This window comes from Cynara cardunculus (genome assembly GCF_001531365.2).
Source record: "Cynara cardunculus var. scolymus isolate 2C chromosome LG 1, CcrdV1, whole genome shotgun sequence".
Taxonomy (NCBI): Eukaryota; Viridiplantae; Streptophyta; class Magnoliopsida; order Asterales; family Asteraceae; genus Cynara; species Cynara cardunculus.
This window is the reverse complement of record NC_037528.1, coordinates 46601708-46619717: the sequence shown is the minus strand read 5'-3', so window position 1 is coordinate 46619717 and position 18010 is coordinate 46601708. Positions and strand designations below refer to the sequence as shown.

Sequence of the window (18010 nt, the reverse complement as noted above, 5' to 3'; positions counted from 1 at the left end):
TATATATATATATATATATATATATATATATATAGGGTTGGGTTCACGTGAGATCAATGATTTTTCGTGAGACCCATAAGACCAATTTATGTTAATTGATCAACTTTATAAGCTAATGATCTAATGCTCTAAAGTTGTATGGTGACCATTTTGTGATTATTAAAAAGTCTCGTGGCAATTTTGTGATTGAAGTTTGATGAAGGTAAAAGCCGATAGATCAACTCTTCCAAAGGTTCTAAAAAATTATGGATTGGGTCCCTCCCATCAACGTCTGCTAAATTTGCTCTATTAACTTAGGGTATTTTAGTCTTTTCGGTTTTTTCTCATTTTCTACTAAAAATCTGGCATTATATATTATCAATCATTCATATTTATAACAATTACCCCTTCCACCACCTTTAGTCCTTCCCAACGATACTGAAGCCCCCCGGAGAAACGGCACCTCCTACCCTGTTTTCAGTGAGAAGTTACTCCGACAAACACTTGCTACTCCTTTCTTTCCTTGCTTTTTTGGTTCCTTTTTTCTCATGATTCGGAGCTTTTTGCCCCGTCAATGACTCCTTACTGGACTACAAAATCTTCAAATAAGGGCTTTGAAACCAAAATCCATCCACGGCTTCTTGCTCGACTTGAAAAACTATAACAAGGGTTCTGAAACAAAATTTCGTCCACGGTTTCTTCCTGGACTAGAAAATCTTCAATAAGTGGTTCTGAAACCAAAATTCGTCAATGACTTCTTACTCGACTTGAAAATCTTTAAAGAGAGGTTTCTAAACCAAAATCCTTCCATGGCGTCTTGCTCGACTCGAAAATCTTAAAACAGTTAATTTGTTGTATGGTTTTTTTGTTGAACTCAAAATTTGTCCGCAACAGTAGGTTAAACCATAGTTTCAAGCACTGAAAATTGAATGTGATAGATCTAGGTTAGTGGTTGGGCGAGGCGCTCTACGGAGGCAGGATGTAAGTGAGGATGAGATCGGGGACAATGAAGAGGTAACAGGATCTTCAGATCGTCATAGGCGTTCTTGAGCGTTGTTCTTAGAGTTTGGAGGGACCCAAAGCGTAACCAAATATGTGTATATGTAGGATAAAATTACAAAATTATCCCTACCTTAACAGAGCAAATTTAACGGAGTTAATGCTAGAGATCTAATCTGTAACTATAAGTACCCAATCTGTATTTTCCGTATATTCACGACATCTATAAGTAAGTTGAATAAACGAATTTAATCAAAATTAAAACCAAATAAATTAGAGTAAAAAGAACCATATGCTCGCTTTTATTTAAATAAAGTCAATCTAATGAATACTAAATGGGACGGGGCAAGAAAAAAGCAAGAAAATGAATCTTTCATTGTTATCATTCACGTGTCTTACAAGATTCAAACCTTAAATATTTACAAAGTAGTTGTGTTTTTATGACGCCTTATTTTTTAAACATATAACAAATAGAAATATTTTCATCAAAAAAAATATATTTACCGCTAAGAAATATATATATATATATATATATAGAGAGAGAGAGAGAGAGAGAGAGAGATCGTTTCAAATACAACCCATTATATTTATACAACCAATGCAACCCAATAAATTGAAATGTTTATGGAAATGATGATAGTTCATTTATTATGTTTTGAATATTAACGGAAGATGAATAAAGTTCATTAATTATGATCAACACTTTATATTAAGAAACAATCAAAACTTCTATGAAATCATATATTCATCAAATTAAATGGACGGTTGAGATTGAGTTGTATTGGTTGTACAAATGTAAATGGTTGTATAGTAGCCCACCTCTCTCTCTCTCTCTCTCTCTCTCTCTCTCTCTATATATATATATATATATATAACAAAACTTGGGATCATGTGAGACCAAAGGTTTTTCGTGAGACCCGTAAGACCAATTCTCAACCCTTGGATTAAATCTACAATCTGAATATTCATAATCACAAAATTGCCATGAGACTTCTCAATAATCACAAAATTATCATCATGCAACTTTAGACCATTAGATCATTAGATTATAAAGTTGATCAATGAACATAAATTGGTTTTACGGGTCTCACGAAAAACTCTTGGTCTCACGTGAACCCAACCCTATATAACAATTTTAAAGATAGACCTTTTAATCAGTTACAAACTATACAAACCAATCTCAACTGTTCATCTAATATAATGAATATCTGGTTTCATATTTCGTAAGTATTTATAGTGAATATTATTCATCATGAATACTCATAAAAAGAGTAGTTCTTACGTTACTAAAATATTTAACGTCTCTAAATTTCAATTATAATTATTAAACATTAATTTAATTTTCAAGTAAATACTTGAATTATTAAATTACGTATGAAAATTGCTTTATTAAAAAAAGGCATCAATTGGAAAACCGAGCGTACTACTTTGTATAATAAAGTTTATCCCCTCTATATTTTAATAAATAATATTCTTAAAACAGCTAATAAATTAATTCTCATTAAATAATTTATATGTGATTAAAATCCATTTATACATAATCTATACTATATTATAAAGTATTTGACAAAAACTTTTAAATCATTTTTTATACATGAAACTCTGTTTATTGATGTATATTACTTAAAATTTAAGATTACAAATAAACTGTGCGTAAGTACAACTTATTAAAGCTTAATGTTTGAATTTGTGTAAGTAACTGCAGATAAACATACTCAAATATAAGATAAATATTTTATTTTAAATATAAAAAATCTAAAATATGATAAAGATAATTATTGAGTTCTAACAAAATACTTAATCATTATCCTTATAAAAAATTATATTATTAAATCAAAAAATAAATTACTTCATTACTAAATTTAAATTAATAATAAAAAATGAATTAACGAATTTAGATAGTTAATTTGATACTAATATTGATATATTTATTTTCGAAATTTTATGATATCTTCACATTTATATTTTATTAAAAAACAAAAACATTATCCCTTTCTCAAAAACCACATAAAAACCGTATTAAAACATCTACAAAGATGGAATAAAACAAAACACTAAAATCGATATATATCTCCTGGACCGTCCCTTAGCATGTTAAATGTGAGATTTTGAACAGAGCCTCCGAAATTTTGGGGCCCAAACTTACTTGTGTTTAGGGTTTTTTTATCGACCTATGTAAAATTATAACCGAAATTATTTAGGTTCAAATTGTTAATTGTTTGGTTTTAGGTTCAAATTATTAATGGTTTAGGCTTTAGTTCAGATTGTTAATCGTTTTAGATTTAACCCATTTTTATTCTTAATATATATTCTCTGTTATCTCATTTAGACAATGCAATCAAAAATTTTAAATGTAACAGGGTCTCTAAAAAGCTTGGAACGTTGCTGTATATTTCGCTGCATTACGCAAGTACCCTTCTAGTATTTAATTAAAACATTTAACAATTTACTTTTATAACAAAACTGAGAAAATATGCATAACATAAATATCTTTTAATAATTGTCGGTGGTTTTAATAAACGAGTTATAAAATTTAATGACAAAATTAAAGATAAAAAGAAACCGCACAAATACAGTATTTATTAAAATTATTTGATTTTAAAATAAATGTTAATGATTAATAAAGAAAAAAGCTCAAAACAACTCAACAAGTTATCACATTTTGATTGATTACGTCTTTTAATTACTTTTTCCGAATAAATAGATCTTTTTAACTTTCAGGACTTAACAAATGAATCTTAAACTTACTAAAACCGAGAAAAATCTAATTGTGAACTAGGGTTGCACATGGGTTTGGTTGGTCGGGTTGAAGACATTTGAATATTCAACTTAATGTTTGTGGTTCGAAAAATCTCGATCTAACCCAACCCAAGAAAAACTACAACCCAACCTGATCCAAACCGTGCGGGTTGGTTGGGTGATCGGGTTGAAACTTTCGTGTATCATTTTACAATCTAGCTAAATGTTTAAATGAAGTAAAATCAAAATGATATCATAGAGAAAAGAGTAACAAACTCAGAAAAATAAAGTTGAAGGTTCTTGTAAATAAAAAAGTAAAATTACGGTTGATATTGTAATATATAACTAATTATGGATTGGTCTAATATCTAACGTATATATGTTAATCAATGACTTAAAATTCAAATTAAATATATGATATAAAAGTACATCGGGTTCATCAGGTTGAGTTGGGTTCAAAAAATCCTAAACCATTTTCAACCCAATAGATGCGGGGTCGCCTAATTTTGTATCATCTATGTGTCAGGTTAGCTCCTGTTAAGTTTTTTTCGGGTTGGGTTGGCCGAGTTGGTCGAGTTGGTTGGTATTATTTTTTTATGATCTCGTGATTATCATTTGAATATAAAAATAAATAATTATTAGATTTTCTTATGATTTTTATTTTAATTTAAAAAATAAATAATTATTAATATTTTTTAATTTTAGTAAATTAAAGTATTTATTTGTTCGATTTTAAAGAATTTATTTTTTTTTAATTAACGTGGATATCCAATCTGCTATGCGAGCCGACTAATCCTAGGACGATCACCTGCTTGGAGTCATCGCATTTGAACCTTCGTGGCTATAAAAGGATTTTATTCCTTCTTGGATTTGAAAATGAGACCTTCAGGTACTCTTGGTCTTTGGAGCTCAAGTTCAAACCAATCAAACACCACCGTCATGGTTAAAGAATTTATTTGTTGAAAAAATAGTTTGAAATACAGAAAAAACTGCATTATAAAAAGAATCTTTTAAAATTATGAATTATTTTAATTAGATTTTGTCCATACCAGAAGACTGTGACGTCACCACTCCTCTTTTTCTGCATAAAACCCCATCTCCAATCTCATCTTCTTTCTTCACTTCACTCACAACACCACCCACATGGCTTCTCCCTTCTTCCTCCTTCTCTCTCTACTCACCCTCACCGCCACCGCCGCCGCCACCACCACCACCACCACCACCTTCGACGTTTCCTCCGCCGTGCAAAGAACCCTCGACCTTCTCAACCCCACTTCAGTGGAACAAGAACAACTAGAAGAAAAAACACCCATCTCTTCTTCTTCCTTGTCTTTTATCCTCCACCCTCGATCCGCCATCCACCATAACCACCAGCACCACGATTATGAAGCTCTCACCCTCTCCCGACTCGCTCGTGACTCACACCGAGTCACCTCACTCACTACAAGGCTAGAATTCGCACTCGCCGGAACAAACAAGTCTGAAATGAAGCCGGTGGTTGACACAGATTCGATGATAAGGCCGGAAGGCTTATCCACCCCCATTACTTCCGGCATATCTCAGGGCAGCGGCGAGTACTTCGCTAGAGTTGGATTGGGTACGCCGGTGCAATCGTATTACATGGTTATCGACACCGGCAGTGACATTAATTGGCTTCAATGCGAGCCTTGCTCCGATTGCTACCAACAGACCGATCCGATATATAATCCGGCGTCTTCGACGTCCTACGCTGCGTTATCCTGCGGCTCTACACAGTGCGGTTCACTCGAGATCACCGCTTGCCGGAGCAACACGTGTCTTTACCAGGTGTCCTACGGTGACGGATCGTTTACCGTCGGTGATTTCGTGACTGAAACGGTGTCGTTTGGGAAATCAGGTTCCGTACCGAAGGTAGCAATGGGTTGCGGCCACGATAACGAAGGTTTGTTCGTCGGCGCCGCTGGGCTTCTCGGACTCGGCGGCGGTTTGCTATCTTTGCCGTCCCAGATCAAAGCGACGTCGTTTTCGTATTGTCTTGTTGATCGTGATTCGAAAACAGCATCCACCTTGGAATTCAACTCCGCTCCGCCGGCGAACTCCGTCACCGCGCCGCTGCTACGGAATCTGAGAATGAAGACTTATTTATACGTCGGATTAACCGGAATAAACGTCGGTGGCCGACCGTTGTCCCTCCCTCCTTCCATTTTCTCCGTAGACGACACCGGAAGAGGTGGCGTGATCGTCGACTCCGGCACCGCCGTGACACGGTTGCAGAGCCAAGCGTACAACTTGCTACGCGACGCCTTCACTCGGCAGGCGAGAAGTTTGAAACCCACCGAGGGGTTTTCGTTGTTTGATACTTGTTTCGATTTCTCGGCCCTGACGAGGGTGGCGGTGCCGACGGTGGGGTTCACTTTCGCCGGCGGTAAGACGCTGTCGCTAAAACCGGAAAATTACCTGATACCTGTTGATTCACGTGGGAAGTTCTGTTTGGCGTTCGCTCCGACGGACGGAGCACTGTCGATCATCGGTAACGTCCAGCAGCAAGGGACACGTGTCGGTTACGATTTGACTAAATCCGTCGTCAGTTTCTCGCCCAATAATTGTTGAATTAAAAGTAAAACGTTATGGTAATGTGTACCTTTTTTATTATCTATTAAAAATAGACAAAATGAGCATTACATTTTTACGTCTTTTTATTTGTATATTTTAAAAAACAATTATTAATTATTAATTATATGTTTTTATAAAGAATTATTAGTTATATATGTTTCCATACATACGAAACTGTCATCGTTCGGTTCGGTTCGGTTTGGTTTGGTTTGGTTTGGTTTATATAATTTTTGTGTAATTAAATCAGTTTAATAGAAGTCGTGAATCTTCAAACGAAAACACCAGATTTGAGTTTTTGATTGGTTCTATCCTTCCAAATATGTTTCAATAAGACGAGATCATAACTTGTCTTGGTGAGGCGCCGATCGGGTCTCCATCGGTCTTGGTCAAGAAAATTGAGTCTAATTCGGTCTTCTGGATGGCAGCTTCGTCGTTTGTTGCTTTCATGTAGGGATGTAAATGATGCGAGTCGAGCTCGAAAACTCACGAGTAGTAAAAATCAAAGCTCGACTTAAACTCGATAACTATTTCTCAAGCTCGAACTCGAACTTGAATCAAACTCGAACTCGAGCTCGAGTTGCAACTCAAATCAAGCTCAAACTCGAACCAAACTCACCCATTGAAATTTATGAAATTTTAGGGTCTTTTTCTTATAAATTTAAAACTTAAAGGTGTTCTCTTAGTTTTTATAAAACTAAAGGGATCAACTTCAAACTTTATTATCAAAAAGACAAAATTAGAAATTTCATTTACCTTCCTCTTTTTTCTTATAACATCTTTTCTTCCTTTCTTTACCATCTCTCTTTCAATGTGGGACAATTTTACTAATTTTTTTTGTAGTTTTTATTTGTCTTTTTTTAATTGTGATTTTAATAAAAAAATAATTAATCAATTTTTATAATTAAAAATTGCATAATTTTGTTTAAATATCTAAAAATATAAGACATTTTTATCATTTATATTTTACGAATTTTCTCATAAAAACAGATTATATTTAAAACTAAGTATATATAAAATAATCGAGTATCTCACGAGCTCTTCGAGTCAAGTATTGAGTAGCTTGACTCGACTCGTTAAAATGTTGAGTCGAGCTCGAGCTCGAGTTCGAGCCGTGCATATTCGAGTAGCTCGCGAGTTGTCTCGTATCATTTATACCCTACTCCCATGTCCGTTGGATAGCCCGACACCGATGAGGATTTGACCACACAGCCCTACCGTTGCATTTATTAGATTAGCATTGCTTTATAATTGCTTTTTTTGGTATACTTTTTTTTTTTGAATTATATAATAGTTATATACGGCAAATGCAACAAATAAACTCACACACCCTCCTTACCTTTGGTAAGGTTTGAATCTCTGATCTCTTAAAAGACCAAATGCTACGATACTGTTAGACTAAAGATCATTCGTGTGGGCATCTCTTGATATCTTTTGTAAATATGATAATAACAAGTTTTAATGTATTTTATAAAGTATTGACGTAACTTTTATATGTATCTATTTATACTTTAGATACAATTTTTGTATATATCTATTTATGTTTATGGTACGATTTTTATTATATTTGTGTTAAGAGGTAGGATTATTTAGAGTATTTGTTTTTTTTTTCAATTTTTTAGAGGCAATTGTGTCTTATTGTCCTCTTATCTGGTAAAAGTTAATCAATATCTTATTTGTCTCTTATTGTTATTCAAACTTTAAACAACGACGTTTCTCAATCGATTAGCCTTAATCGATCATTTCTGTCAATAGATCCTTACCAAATCAATCATCACCTTTCTCAATTGATGTATTTTAATATGATATAAATGTATTAAATACCGTCATTGACATATTTTCGTTTAAATGAATGCTAATTATATAATTTAGATGTAAGTTTCGTAATGATGATGCATAAATATGTGAAATTATATAAACTTATCTATAAATCCAACACTATAATTTTTTAATAGGTAAAATAGACAATTGAGATAAATTCAGACATTTATCAGTTTACAAAAATAAACAATCTTATTGATTCAAATTCCAGATTTCAGCATCACCTCTTGTAAATAAAAAATGAAATAAGACTTCATATTTCAGCACCTTTTCAAAAAACAAACGACATCCAAGTCTTTGATATACATGTAATTGTATACAACCTTTAATGTATGTGACATAATCGGTGTAATGCACACATCATAAACCATTTTTATCGATACAGAGTATGAACAATCTCGGAACCAATTTAATGCACTCAATATGAACCATCTTGTCCAAGTGTACCACTTCAAAATCAGCTTTGCTACTTATTAAGAACATTATGAATCATCTCGTTCTAAAGCTATCTGCAAAGCAGGTGGTCGTCCTGTGATTAGTCGGCTCGCATAGCGGGTTGGATATCTAGATTAATAAAAAGAAAAAAAAAAAACTAGCCATTTGAGTTTTGATTATATTTGCTAGCTTATTATGCGATAAATATCAACTTCTTTGAAAACGACAAACATACATAGACAATAGAGTCACATGTCGTGCACGAGGTAATACCATAATATATCTGTTTTGAATTTTGCAAAACAGTTTTGCTTCTTCGTTTTGTTAGAAATTACACTAAAACAAAATAGTCATTAACTAGTGTTAATCGAGCCCTTGACCAGTCCAAATTCGGTCCCATTAACTGAGTTTTGACCATGTTTTACATAACCGGTTCTCGTCAAAAAATGTTCTACTGATCAGGCTTGTAGGCCTGAACTAAATCCGTATATGGTACTTCGTGTAACTTGTCCTAATCTCTTTGGACCGGACTGGTTCTTTTTTGTACATTTGTAGTCTTTGTTAAAAAAAAAAAAAACCAACCCGTTGCTTATTAGACTTCAAAACCATTATTATGAATTACAGTAAGTAATCGAGTAAAGTGTAACGAAGTCGTCGTGATCTATTTAGTGTAAATGTTTTTTTTTTCTGAGTTATTGTAATAAACTTTCAGATCATCTTATTTTGTACCCATTTTGATCGATAACCAGTTAAATATTCAGTACAAAAGTAAAGATGGCAAAAAACCTTGCACCCGGCGAGGAAACCGATACCCAACCTCGGTTCGACCAGGGAATCCCTGAGTTGACTAGGGATGAGGACGGGAAATCCTCATATTTATAAACTGGGGTTCGGGATACTCTTCATCCTGAACCCGAACCCCGAGTAGTAATTATACATTTCTATGTATATAAATTAAGTATAATAATACAATGAGAAATGCAACGAGTATAATGTATAAATATAATTAATCTTTCATGTGAGCCGACTAATCTCAGGACGACCACCTGCTTTGCAGATAGTTTAGAGTCACCGCATTTGAACCTCCGTGGCCACAAGAGGATTTTTATTCCTTATTGGATTTGAACCTGAGACCTCTACGTACTTTTGACCTTTGGAGTTAAACTCAAACTAATCAGGCATCCCCCTTGTGGTTTATGAGAAACTTTTGTTGATATAACGATGTAATTGTATAAAACTTCAATTATTGAGTATTGAAATTGATATATTTGTTTTTGAACTACGTTCTTTATGTTATCCTTGTACAAATGCAACAATTAAAATTTGGGTAACTAATATTTTAGCATTATATGTCGTTTAAATGTCAAATATATATATATATATATATATATACACGTGTGTGTGTATGTATGTACATATAATATATAAAAACATTACGAAAAAATTTAAATTGTATAGACATGAAAAATTCTCCGATTCTCTGATGGAAAATCCCGTATACTGATAAGATGAAATTTTAAATCGATCTAATCGATGAAAAATTGTTTTATATAATATTTTTAATACAAATTTTTTTAATGTTTCATTTAATATCGAGAGATGAATGACGTATGGAAAAAGAGGATTAAGTAAAAAAAAAAGGTATGAAAGTTAATAGGTTTGAAATAATGATCCCGTTATATATTATCAAATTAAATCATATTTTTTATTATCTATACTACCTTATAAATCAGATTTATCAAAAGTATTAAAAATAAATTTAATGTACAAAGTACTATACATTTATGCACAAAGTCTTAAAAACAACTTATAATGCATTAAATACTATTACTTTATGCCTTCAGTCTTAAAATCTCTTAATCTACAATTAAAATAACATACAATACAAGTTATCAATGCATATTATTATTTTTTCTTTTCATGTTCCCAAGATATTTTTGACACCTTTCACCCATGTCTTCACCCTCTCATATCTCTATGTCTTCTCCCATCCCCCAAGGTGAGATGCAAGCTGATATTCACTATGAGTTATTAAAATCTCTCATTCATCTCCCATTCAATTACTCTAGAACTCTCGGTATCGCTTTCGATCTCTTGATTCTTTGCTTTTGGTGTAAATCGAACACAGTTGTGGAGTTGTTTAAATATGTTGGATTTTAAATATATTGGATTTTAAACTGTCATACAATTTTTTTCATTGATAAACTATAATTGGAACCATAACTCTTATTTATTCAAATTGTATTAATATGTAAAGACCAAATGTAATTTATATCATCGTTAAATATTTTCTAATAAAACCAGTGAAACTTCAAAACCGTTAAAATTCACGGCTCCCATCATATTACACAGATACACAACTAGTCATTCATTTATCACTCTTCCTGCACATTCTTTTACTTATTTTAACATAAATATTATAATAAAAAAAATTCAAAAAATTAGATTTGTTATTTTAAAATAATTGTAAAGATGCATTAAAACAGTAGAAAGTAAAATGATTGCTTCATGATTACAAATTTATTTTATTAATATTTTTTTCTTTCAAATTTATAATAAAAAATAGAAAAGAATTCAAAAAATTTCTAAACTATTTTAAACTTAAAAATCATTAAGTTTTTCATTTAAAATATTTAAGTCTCTAAACTATTTATTTTAATGAAAAATCATTAAACTTTCTTATTTTAAATAATTAGGTTTCTGAACTATTTTTTGAATGTAAAACCATTAAACTTTCTTATTTTGAATGATTAAGTCTTTAAACATTTTTTTTAATAAATAAAACATTAAACTTTTAGAAATGGTCACCAACATCTATTTAACCTAAAAAAAAAGTTAAATGTAACCGACTAGCTATATTTTAAAGTAAAAAACATAAATCAGTTTTACCGTTCTTAAACTCTATGTCATTCAAACATTTTGCACACGATGGCATCACTTCCCCTCGTCACTCCTCGTCTCCCCATCGTTGTCTATTCTCCATATCGTTCATTGCCGTCGTTGGCCACTGCTATCAATGTCCCTCTTTTTGATATGTTTTTTTTTTCGATTCTCATTTTTTACAACAATTTAATGGAGCACATTTAGACTTAAAAAAGATGGCTCATCAGGAAAAAGAACAATAAAAAGAGTGATATCGGTGACAGGGGCTAACAATGGTGATAGAGAGCAAAGGACGACGAGGGGACAAGGGTTTTAATGACGTAGGGTTGGGAACGATAAAACCGATTTAAGATTTTTTACTTTAAATCTTCCTAGTCGATTTTAAGCAGCTTTTTGGATTAAAATGATGCAAACAACCATTTTCTAACAGTTCGATGGTTTATTTATTCAAAAAAAGAATACAATAATATATTAATCTCTTTTGGCAAGTATAGCATAATCTTTATATTGTGTCAGGTTATTCCTTTTTCTCCTTTTCGTCTTCTGTAAAACTTACACGTTATATTTGAAAAAGTTATAATTTTATCGTTTTTAAACTCGTATACCTCGTAATTTTGGTTTTTCTTTAAACCAAATGATCGGGAAATGTATTTACGAAACCAACCTCCTTTAAGGGAATAAACCAGCGAACTTGGTTAATAATCGATATTAGGTGTTGTAAATGTTGTTAACAACAGCCCACTTCTCGAGATGAAAAGGGTTGGTGGTTGTAGAAGACATTAATGCTGTAGATGCCAAGGGCCCATAGGCTATGATATATGTGTATAACTGTTTTGAAAATATCAGTGCCATCGAAAGCATGGTTGCTGGTTATACCTCAAGAAGAGGACCGATTTTTTTTGTATTGAACTATATATAGTTGAAAAGAAGACAGGGTATGGTTCCTCGTAAGCCGATTTAGAAGGTGTCGTAAAGCTAGATCGTAGGTGTTTTGAAAAAGTAGTTTAGAACACGTGGTCCACATCAAAAGAGTATTAAATGACCAGTTTGACCATGTAATACGTATGTTCTCATAAATAGATAACGTACATAGATCAGGCCAGTGCAAACATAGCTTTCATTACAAACATCATAAATTGGTTTTTCTCTTACCTTATATTCCTTATGATGCAAAAAGAGACGCTTACTACACTTTCGAGAATTCAAGAGTCTGAAGGTTCAGATGTCACCAAACATGAGAAGAGTGTGTGAGTTCATTTGTTGTATATAAATATTATATATACTTAAAACAAAAGTTTCGATCTTAATGTAGTAACGGTTTCAAAGGTTGCAACTTTCGTATTGAATCATTAGGCTTGAATGTTCCGTTTGTCCAACAATATCCATACATACATGAATCATGATCAACGAGCAGACACACTAAGAATTTGTTCACGATGATGTCATGATTTTGAAAATGGGAGAAATAAACTAACGGTTTCAAAGTTTGTGTGTAATTTTTAATGCAAACCCTGACCGTTTAGGGTTGGCACGGAATTTGGGAGAGGGAGCGAAGAGGGAGGTCACACTCGGAGGAAAACGTCTTATTGAAGTGTAATGTAGCAAAGCCTCCTTTATTTAGTTGCATAAGAAAACCCTAACCAGTCCTTTTCTTGTGGGGTTATGGCATATAAACTGAGTAAATAACAGATCTTAATATCAGATATCAACTATTGAACATTTATGCGTTTCTAACAATCTCATTTTAACAGAGGGTATAGAGGCATTACTCATGTTATAGAAAAAAGTAGCACTAGTATCAGAGTGTATAACTCATGCACAATAAACTTCAAGATTATCAATCAGATGACATTATATACAACCACAACATCAAAAAAAAAAAAAAAGTTATGACACTGATATGACATCGCATGCAGTTCTTTTTGTGGGTTTGTCCATTACTATAGTTTACGTACCTCTACCTGTATATGAACTTTATATCAACCAAATGAGTTCCTAATCTGCTAGTCTCAGTTGTACGATTTCAACTCAAAATCTAAAATAGTACTTGACCAGGTATTTTTACTAATACAATATTATAAGGTTATTAGCATGTTAATACTGAGCATTAGAATGAAATTTAATAATTAGACAATGTATTTATTATTGAAATCACAACTCAGTATTTCAAAGTACAATCACCTAATGATTGTATTTGGATCAGCATAGTACTAAAATAACTCTTCATTTGGAGAAGCTTTTTTGAGTAACCGTAAGTATGCAGGCCAACTTAAGCGTACCCACTAATCCCTCGGGCAACCACGAATATCATGGAGTCATCGCAGTTAACCTCTGTGGTAATATAATGAGAGAGAATAATTTAATCGTTAAGACGTTGAGTGATCACAGTTCGTTTGTATCCCCAGATTAAAAATCTAAAAGAAACGTCCTACGCAAGTATCCACACACAAGCATGCTTCAAGGAATGAACGTGTGCTAGCACGAAGGAATTAGTCGATTATCAATATTTATCATAAACCTGATATATTTTTTTCACTGTTAGTTATCGGGCAACTCTTGTTAAAATCGTAATTATTATTTAATTAAAACTAATATATTTATATATGTTAGTGGGGTTTAGTCAAAAGTCTATTTAATTATTAAAAAGGTAATTTCTAATGGGATTTATATAATTGTCATTATCTTTATATATTCTTCATGAGAATATAATTAGAAATCATGTTTCTAAGGATTCTTCTATAAGTAACACTATAATACAATAAAACAAAAGAGGATTCACCGACGAAGATCGTCTGAGATAATGTAAGACCATCGACAGATAAATTCATCGATAATTCACCAGTAATAGCCAATCCGTTGTGATCTCCCGCAAATCTGTCGAAAATTATCAACGGAAAAATGTAATGGTAAAGTTTTTTGTTTTATAGTGTAATCAAATATTATAATGTTTAGTTTTAGTATTATTTAGAGAGAGATATTCAAAGCTTATTTCATAACTTTTTATGTAATAACATCGACGGATAAAGGTGGTTTGTACAAACCAAATATGGGTGGTTTGCATTTGATCGCTATTCTCTCTCTCTCTCTCTCTCTATATATATATATATATATGGGTTATTATACAACCCCTTACATTTATACGAACCAATACAATTCAATCTCAACCGTCTATTTAATTTGATGAATATGTAATTTCATAGAAGTTTTAATTGTTTCATAATACAAAGTATTGATCATAATTAATGAACCTTATTCATCTTCTATAAATATTTAAATCATAATAAATAAACTCTTATCATTTTCATAATTATTTCAATTTATTGGGTTGCATTAGTTGTACAAATGTGATGGGTTGCATTTGAAACAAACTCTCTCTCTCTCTCTCTCTTTATATATATATATATATATATATATAGAGAGAGAGAGAGAGAGAGAGAGACTTGGGATCATGTGAGACCAAGATTTTTTTGTGAGACCCGTAAGACCAATTTTTAACCCTTGGATTAAATCTACAATCTGAACATTCATAATCACAAAATTGCCACGAGACTTCTCAATAATCACAAAATTGTCACCGTACAACTTTAGACCATTAGATCATTAGTTTATAAAGTTGATCAATGAACATAAATTGGTCTTACGGGTCTCACGAAAAACCCTTGGTCTCACGTGAACCCAGCCCTATACACACACACACACCTATTTATATCAAAATCATACATAAAAAAATGTAAAAAGTAAATCTTAATGTTGATATATGTGAAGAGGAAATTAATAAGTAGATGTGCATTTAACCTATCACATTTTTTTGGGGTGGGGATGTGAATTGGCCCCACGAAGCTCTCTTGTGAGTTATAGAGAATCTGTTGAAGTAAAATAGATAACAAAATCTCCATTTTCTCCTTTTTGAAGAATTTATTGGAGACATCTTGGATTTGTCATAAACTACAAGCAAATTTTATTATATTTGAAGGAAAAGATGCAAATAGCAAGAATTTTGAGTGCGCTCTGCTTAGGGGTTCTCATGGGTTGGATTGATCGGATTGAAGACATTTGAACAACTCAATTTGCGGTTTGAAAAATCTTAACTCAACCCAATCCAAATTGTAACCCAACCCAACATAACCCAAACTGTACGGGTTAGTCGGGTTGATACTTTGGTACACTAAAATATTCTTCTAAACTTGAATATGTTATTTCTCTACTCATAATTTTTTTCATCATTAATCATTTGATACAACTTACTCTTACTTCTTACGTATATCACATTCAGCCAATTTCCTCAATTTACATATATATGGTCACATTTACTGAATATATATACAAATGAGTTATATAGAGATGTGAATAAATTGAAAATATGTGTATATGAAGAATGTACGTGATAGTGTAATTGTCTAATGTATATATCAATAAAAATTCAACAATCATATTAAATCCAAGAAATAAAAGGATATCGAGTTCATCGGGTTGGGTTGAGTTCAAATAATAGTAACTCAATATCAACCCAATACCTATAGTTTGAAAATTTTACAACTCGATTAAAAAAAAGCTAAATATTTCAAAAAAATTTAGGTCGAAAGAGGACGATACATCTGACAAATTTATTAAAGATATAAGAAAACAAAAAATACATCAATAAAACAAGGAATTACCACCCAACTGTATGACGAGACAGATACATGGGACATGGCCCCATCACTGTCCTAGAGAGCAATGCAACTACACACTGCTAATAATTGGTTACAAAAACCTTTATGCTAGGGGTGTTCAAAAACCCGACCAATCCGATCTAGCCTAACACGAAATAACTTAACTTGAAACAATGCGATGTTTAATTGAGTTGTAAAATTTTCAAACCGTATGTATTGGGTTGATATTGAGTTACTAATATTTGAACTCAACCCAACCCGATGCACCCGGTATCCTTTTATTTATTTGGATTTAATATGATTGTTGAATTTCTATTAATATATACATTAGACGATCATACTATCACGTATACACATATTTTCAATTTATTCACATTTCTATATGCGCAATCGGTTTATGTAAAAGGATATCGGGTTGGATTCAAATGGTTGATGATGAAAAAAAAATTATGAGTAGAGAAATAACATATTCAAAGTTAGAAGAATATTTTAATGTACTAAAGTATCAACCCGACCAACCCATACGATTTGGATTGGGTTGGGTTGGGTTTCACTTTTCTAGATATTTAAAGCTTAAACACACATCCATACACCAATAAGACACATCCAACAAGAATACATCAATAAATAAAAAGAGCATCATTTGGCTTAATATCTAATTCAAAAACCAAAATTAAAATGAATGCTAAGGGGCCGTTTACCAAACACTTACTCGGTAAGTGTTTGTCAGTAAAATTTAATACTATTATTTACTTATCGAGTAAAATTTTAGTCCACCAAAACGAAATCGTATGCAACAATTTACCCAGTAAGCGTTTACTGTGGTAAGAGTCGTGTCGCCCTCACTTTCCGGGTAAGACTCTTGGTTCTTCTCTCGCTCTTACTGAGTAAGATTCTTGGTCCTTACCATATTCATCCGGTGAGGTAAATATTACTTGGTAAACGGTTATCTGGGTAAGCGTAGCGTTTTACATTTTGAAAATCATCAAAAAGTATATCCATCATTTGAAAACACATAAAAAACCAATCAACTTTTTGAAAACCGTTAAATAAGCCATTCAACACGTCATTAAGATGTAACATATATTTCAGTCGAAATCACCTTTAATAATTGATTTAAATGCTTTTGATAATGACGTTGAATTACATTTTCGTTCTAGTTGTTTTGAATCTTTAACGAATCTCATCCATTTTTAAATAATTAACGGTTTGTGTTTCTGTGGTTGGATTTTTAAGGAGTTGGGTCCTTATCGGCTTACCGCAATACAAGGACTGGACTTGTTAATTTATTTAGGAACCTAACTCGTTGAAAACTGTATCCGTTAGACCAATTTGTTATAAAAATACAATCACTAGACAAACTAGTTAAAAATGTAACTATGAGGACAAGTTTCAGTCATATTTCAAAATAAGGATGTCATTAGTTAAATACGTTAAATTAGACTAGAAGGGTATTCGCACAATGCAGCGAGATACGTCTTTATTTTAATATTTTGTTTTACTTTGTGTCTCTGTCTCTGTTAATATAATACGGTTTATGTCGTTTTGAGAAAGATGTTATTTTTACATTTGAATAAAAATAAATTTGAAAATATTATAAAAATTTGAAAAAATATATCGATATTAATATAAAATTAACTATTTAAAAGTTTTTTTTAATACAATTTCCTTAATTTAATTTTTTATTATAATTTAATTTAGGTCTAATAACGAAATAATTTATTTTTGACTTAACAATATAATTTTTATAAAGATAATAATTCTGTTAGAATAAAATAATTATCCTAATTATATTTTAGATTTTTTTATTAAAAATGAGATATTTATTCTATATTTGATTATGTTTATCTGCAATTAATTATACGAATTCAAAAAATAGCTTTAATAAGTTGTATCTACGCACAATTTACTTG

General features: G+C 31.8%; 1 protein-coding gene across 1 annotated transcript; it reads left to right on the top strand.

Moving 5' to 3' along the window:
- Nucleotides 1–4860: 4860 nt before the first annotated feature.
- Nucleotides 4861–6421, top strand: LOC112521261 (protein ASPARTIC PROTEASE IN GUARD CELL 1-like). Its single transcript, XM_025130023.1, has one exon. It carries the CDS (start codon nt 4861–4863, stop codon nt 6304–6306), a length of 1446 nt encoding a protein of 481 aa, XP_024985791.1. The 3' UTR covers nt 6307–6421.
- The last annotated feature ends 11589 nt before the right edge of the window (nt 6422–18010 follow it).